Below are 6,853 nucleotides of genomic sequence, written 5' to 3' on the forward strand. Positions count from 1 at the left end.
GGTGTACTTATTATTTGGAGCCCATCTCATTACTTTTTCTTTTTTTTTTTATTCTTTTTTTTATTTATTTTATTATACATTAGAGGATGATGGTCCATAGCCAAAGAAAAAGTCCATTCAAACAAACACTACCAAGAATTTGATTGTTAAAATTAATAAACTTACTTTCTCAATGTCATATTTCATGGTATAAAGATGAGGGGTTGTCAAATGTCATTTTATTCTCTACGTTTACTGAAAATAATGTGGTTGGATATCTTTATAATAATATATAGAAATTGCCAATAAAAGCATATTCCAAAATGTTTCTTGATTTATCATGCATATTAATTGTAAGTGTAAAAGCTTAATCTTTTGAAGTATATTAGAATTAAGGTGTTTTAAGGTTTGTGCTTAAAAGCTACATAAGCTTTACCACAAAGTTTCTTTAGCTCCAGTCAAGCTTAACCTATTAAGGAATGAGAAGCTTAAACTATTTTTTTTAATGTTTCCTTGTACCATAATGTTTTCCATTAAAAACTAATGGCTTAAGCTACTTTGGTTGTTTCACCATTAAAAATTACTTTGATTGTTTACGATATGGACAAATAAAATGAAACGGAGGTAATAATAATTTTTTTTTATTTTATATTCAATTATACACTTACGAAATTTTAACATTCCCACTCTTCAAACTCAATATATTGGGTCAGTCCTTGAATTCATTACGTGGTTCAACTTTAAGGCAATGAAGGTGACTATTAAGGTAGGCCAAAGGTCCCAAGAGGAAGAAGAGACCCACAAAAGTGGTCTCATTATAGTAATTTTATATCTCTTTAATATAATACGATCGCAAGCAATAAACACCTTTATTATATGTAAATAGGATATATAACTCCTTATATGTTCTTAAAAGTCCATAATCTTTTTTATTATTATTATTTTGTAAGCAATGGCATGTTGTTAGTAGAACGATTAAAAGATTAAAGTGCCCTTATATATTTGAAAATAAAATAAATGTAAAATGACAAAAATACTCTAACCAAAAAAGAGGGAAATGATATTTACATGTAAAATGGTATAAGAGCATTTTGGGAAGACCAAAATGACAGTTTAGAGAATTTGTTACTTAATATAGGCATGTGTAACATAAATCACTACTTAAATGTAATTTTCTGACATATTATACTAATTTAACCATTATTTGACAATTTTATTAAACTTAATGGACTTATATACCCAAAATAAGAGTTAGGAGAATTATTTGTCCAAAATTTAAACATTAGGAGTGTATTTTCTCACTTTATCCTACATCATATTAATTATGTGTTGGCTTCTCTTACAAATCAATAATTATTTAACATAATATTTCTTAGGACTTGTAATTTATTGATTCCCTCGTACATGAATTGTGTGTAGAATTAAAGTATAGTATCTTAAGCCAAAGAAAAAATAGTATTTTGCCCAACAACCTAAACACTAACGGTGAGTATGGGTGGGGTTATGGACTGTATGTGGGCCCATAACCCCTCCTACACTCACTATTGGTGTCGTAGTTGTCGGGCATTGTCAAATTATTATAAGCTAAAGCACAAGAAGTGTTCTTAAATTTCCTCGAAATGATTGCAGGTTCAACACATAATAATTTTCTTAAAAAAAAAATAGAAAAATTAAGTTGTATATACATTAAATCTGAGAAGGCCTAATTTAACGATTTGCTTTAGGCCTCAATTATATAGAGTCGGTTCTATTTAGCACTTATATATTTAAGACAGGAGCCTATGTAGTATTTTCTCACCCTTAAAAGGTTGATGATGGCATGTAATCTATGTAGATGTGTACAGTTATTGCCTAGATAAAAAAATAATATTAACACGCATTTAATTTCAAATACTCTGTAACTTAAATACTTATACAATTAAATGCATTTGATAACGTAACTTGATTTATAAATAAATGTCACTTAATTAAAAAAATGAACCGTTAACCAAACCAAAAGAAGTGTAGTTAAAATAACTAATAATTTTGTATGTTTCATTTTCAAAAGTGAGATTTGAATATTTTATAGTGAATATTAACTGAATACATATATACATATATACATATATACATATATATATATATACACACACACACACTAGCAATGTAATTGATATATAGACATATATAATTTTTTTTTTTTTTTGGCAGAACATATATAACTGATTACATGCACTATTATACATAAAACACATTTTTTGTATTTAAGAATTTATGAAAATCTTTTACTAGTTAGTATTTTAGAATTTAAATTGTTTAGCAAACAACAAAAGTTAATTCCCCAATACAAGTTACTAGTTAACCAATTCTCAATTAGTTTGGTTGCATTTAGTAACAAGAAATGTTTTTTGTTTTCTATTGTCAACATCTAAAAAGGCAAAACAAAAACAAAAATTATGTCAATAAAATGTTATATTTTTTCTATAACAGATAACGTTTTCAATTTTTATGAAGAAAAGAGAAAATATCAAAACAATGTTTCTTATATTTTCGGTACTGTAGCGCAGAAACGTTTTCACTAATGTTACTAAACAGACATTATTCATTTTAAATAAAATTCATATTATTTGTGTTATATACTAAGTTGCATATTAAATGTTAATAAAAATATTTATTTTTAATATAGAATATATTAAATTTTGTATATTATTTTTTATTTGATAAAAATATATTTTAATATATAATATATTAAATAATAATGTAAATTATTTTTGTGAAAAAATAATTTTTTATATAAAATATAATGTTATTAAATTATTAAGCAGTAGATATTTTATATTATTATATATCATATTTATATTATATTATATGTAAATATTAAATTATAATTAATTTACAATATTATAACACAATATATATTTTATTACATATAAGATATATTATTTAAAATTTAATATTTTTTATTCATAATAAATTATCATATGCTAAATATAATATATATCACATAATAAATATATACATCATTCATATACATGTATTTATATATAATTGGTGAGAATATTTTTGTCTTGGTATATCTAATTTTTGTACTTATGATATATTAGGTATTTTTAAGATATGTAATTTTAAATTAAATTTTCTAGATTAATGAATTTTTGATATTAATAAAAATAAGTGTCGTGCCTGAGTGGTTAGGTTGCTCTTTGTGTCCGAGAGTTCATGTTTAAGTCACATACCCCCTCATCCTCCCCTCTAATCACTAATTTCTAAAATTCTTGTCATAAATAAAATAAAAAGTTTAAAGAATTTTATGTACATTTTGTAACAAATATGTTATATTACTAAATACAATTATTATTTTATATTTTCAAATTTATGGCAATAATAATTATTAATAAATATCATTTTTGTTTTTTTATTTTTATTCAAAAAAGTAAAATTATATTTTTATTTTTTTAAAATTATAAAAATAAAAAACAAAAACGATACTAAACGTATCCTCACTGTGCGCGTGTATTTTTGGCAAATTATATGATGATTGCCTATTGCTTAAAAGGACAACACCAAACATTATCCTTTTATGTGATAATTCTGGATTCAGAGACAGTCAGTCCTGTCCATTGACAGAAAGGCACTCGTTTAGATCCAAAAGCAGCCAATCAGCAACTGAAGTCTGATTGCAAAATCTCTAGGCATGTAATGTGGCCATTGGCCAAGGGTAAAGATGAGAAATGAGAAAATTTGCTATTAAATAAAATATTTATTTATTTATTATTATTTTTTGAGAAATGTGTGTACAAGATTGCTTTGGTAATCTGACCAGTAAAGACGAACAACTGCATGTCTCTCATGTTCTGTAGTTTCAAATTTCATTCAACCATAATTTTGGAAATTTGCTAAAAAAATAATAATAATAAGAAGAAGAAGGAATATTAATAAGTATATTGGAAGAAAAAAATGAAAATTTTTAGATGGTCAAACTGTTTTTGAAAGTACATAATTTTAAACATTTTTCATAAATATAGTTATTTTATAAGTTCAGTATTTTCACAAATTATGTATTTACTCATAAACACATTTAAGAAAATACCAAATTTAAGGTTTAATTAAATAAAAAAGAATGCCTAAACTAAAACAATTTTAATCCATTGTACGGGAACATGGAACACAAGCTTTTTATTACATACTTAGCATAGATTGACTCAGCGTTCTAAGAAAAAACCTAGTTGTAAAAGACTTCTAACCACACATCTTCAAAGTTTACAGCTCTCAAATTCTCTTTTAACCACTATTTGGTAATTTGTTTGCATCTTTCAAATTCTCTGGTAACCACTCTTCCGTAATTTATTTCTAATTAGTAGGTCTATGTGGGACAGGGATACTACATGTGCTCACGATTAGATTGCTCTAAAAGACTTGACACTATTGGACAACCACGTTGCAAAAAGCAACGTTTTAAAAACCTCCACACCACCACCACGATATTGGAATATATATATATATACATATTTGACTGCAACTTAAATACTGACCATGTAATTTATTTATCAATTATAAACTAAAAGAAAACAATGATAAGGAAATTAATTTGTGCATATTAAAAAAATACAAATTATAATATATATATATATATATATATATATGATTTGGGATACTTACAAAAATTCATTGCGACACTAAAAAAATTTGAAAAATAGGTGACTCAACACAAGACAAGTAGCAAGATCGAAAGAGAACCGACAGTAAACCTAATTAGACTATAACATCAGATTTGTAATAAATGAAAGTCTAGTTTTAAAATGATGGAACATTAACATAGAATAAATGTAAAATACATAGATTAAGATATAATATTAAGAGAGAAATGAAAATAATACCCAAAACACAGGTATTTTTGTTTGTTGTTCCTTTCTTCAATGTCTCAAACGTTAACATACACGAGATTGGTTGGTTGGTAATGATATTCACAACCTTCTTACAAGTGATGAAATATATCATCATCTACATATATTTACCCAACAATTTTGCTTGTTTCATCATGAATTTTTAATAATTTCAAAGTAAAAAAATTAAAATAAAAAGAAAAAGAGAATTTTAATTGATTTCAATTTCTCATGCGTTTTGTTAATCTCCCCTGGAGGGACACCAAGGCGTCATGTCCATAGGATAACTTCCCAACACCCTCAAGAAGGACGTGAACTCCTGAACCTCCGCCAGCGCGTTCTGTGCCCTAACCTCCGCCATGGATGCTTCGAAGTCGACGTAGAACATGTACTCGAAGTGCTTCGCCGTCCCGACGTTCGCGTCGTCGACCAGCCTGATCGGACGGTTCCGGTGAGGTCGGCTCTCTATCTTCGTCAAGCTTATATTCCTGAAAGCGAACGCCGACAACACCTTGAACAGCACCGATGTCCCCTTCTCGTGCGCGAACACTATGCTCGTCTTGAACGGCCGGTCAGTCAGTGGTATGATCGGCTCCCGAGCAAGCATCACGAACCGAGTCACGTTGCTGGAATCGTCCTGGATCCCGTCCGCCAGGATCTGGAGTCCGTACAGTCCGGCGGCGCGTGCCGAAGCGATCGCCGCCGTGTCGCGTAGGTTGTTGGCTGCGATGTATTCCGCCGCCGCCGCGGTGTCGTCCACTGCCTCGATGGCGACTTTGAGGCCGAGTTTGTTGAGTGTGTGCTCGCACTGAGCCAAGGCCTGGGGATGGCTGATGACGCGGGTCAGGTAGTCTTTCCGGACCCCCGGGAGAGCTAAGAGGCAATGGTGGACGGGAAGCTGGACTTCGCCGACGATGTGGAGGCGGTGGCGGAGGAGGAGGTCGTAGTTACGGTGGATGCTTCCGCCGAGGGAATTCTCGACGGGCAACACCGCGCGGTCGGCGATCCAGAGCTCGACTGCTTGGAATGCAACTTCGAACTGATCACAAGGAATGGGTTCACAGTTGGGATAAGCTTTTCCAGCAGCCGCCTCGCTATACGCGCCGGGGACGCCCTGGTAGGCGACGCGTAGCGTGGAGCCGTGCATCGGCGCCGGAGAAAGATCGGTGATGGAGAGCGGCTTCGGGAGATTGTCAATCGGGACGAGATCTAGGGTTTTGTGGCCGTTAACGGCGGTGATGTTGTCGGCGTTGCCGCTCTTCTCCGTGTCTTGTTGCTGCGACACGACTTTGCTGGCCAGAATGGCGCACGTGCTTTGCCAGTCGGCCCGGCTCTTGCCGAAGCCACGCCCGATTTGGAAATTGGCGTTGGACGAGTTAGTATTGGTTGAATCGACTCGGTTGACGCATCGAACAAGGAGGATTCGATACGGGTCAACTCGGAACGTAGGAGTCCGAGTTAGGGACTTGAGACTAATACCCGAAGATGGAGAAAGAGATTGCATATTTGAGATTTGGGACTGAAATGGGATTAATTAAAAGACAGAGATAAAATTAGAATGAAAAAATGGAAGGAAAGAGGAATAGAGATGAGAGGAGAGTAAAGCTTGTTGTTCTCTGAGAAGGGAACGTCCAAGCTGAGAAATAGAATGGGTTCGTTTGGGGTTTTATAGGAGGGGTTACGAAGAGTAGAGAGGAATTGAGAGGATGGTATGTGGGGAGGTGGTTCGGTCAATCTCTCACCTACCCCCTAACTTTCTCTCTCTAACTTTCTCCCTCTGTCAATATATACAATACATACCAGCAATTAACTTTCCAATTGGCGTTAAGGTCTTAAAAATCTATGGATTGTGACTGCTTTTTTACAGACCCCTGCGATATTTTGGAAGTGACCTTTCCAAACCAATTACTTTTAGAATCAGCATATTCTGCAAATGAAAACACAATTTAATATAAGATATTTAAAATGAAATTTAATTGTGTTGAACGTACTTCAAAATGATTATGTGTACC

General features: G+C 32.1%; 1 protein-coding gene across 1 annotated transcript; it reads right to left on the minus strand.

The window, feature by feature from the left end:
- Positions 1-4,823: 4,823 nt before the first annotated feature.
- On the minus strand, positions 4,824-6,540 carry LOC132270045 (arogenate dehydratase 1-like). The gene has a single exon (XM_059771259.1). It carries the CDS (start codon positions 6,343-6,345, stop codon positions 5,083-5,085), a length of 1,263 nt encoding a protein of 420 aa, XP_059627242.1. The 5' UTR covers positions 6,346-6,540; the 3' UTR covers positions 4,824-5,082.
- Between the last annotated feature and the right edge of the window lie 313 nt (positions 6,541-6,853).

Source organism: Cornus florida, unplaced genomic scaffold (assembly GCF_030987335.1).
Source record: "Cornus florida cultivar Cherokee Brave unplaced genomic scaffold, ASM3098733v1 CherokeeBrave_3.0.0_Hap2_Chr08, whole genome shotgun sequence".
NCBI lineage: Eukaryota > Viridiplantae > Streptophyta > Magnoliopsida > Cornales > Cornaceae > Cornus > Cornus florida.

Coding starts and splice junctions, on each gene's coding strand:
- LOC132270045 (XM_059771259.1), bottom strand. CDS start 6,345: ATGCAATCTCTTTCTCCATCTTCGGGTATTAGTCTCAAGTCCCTAACT.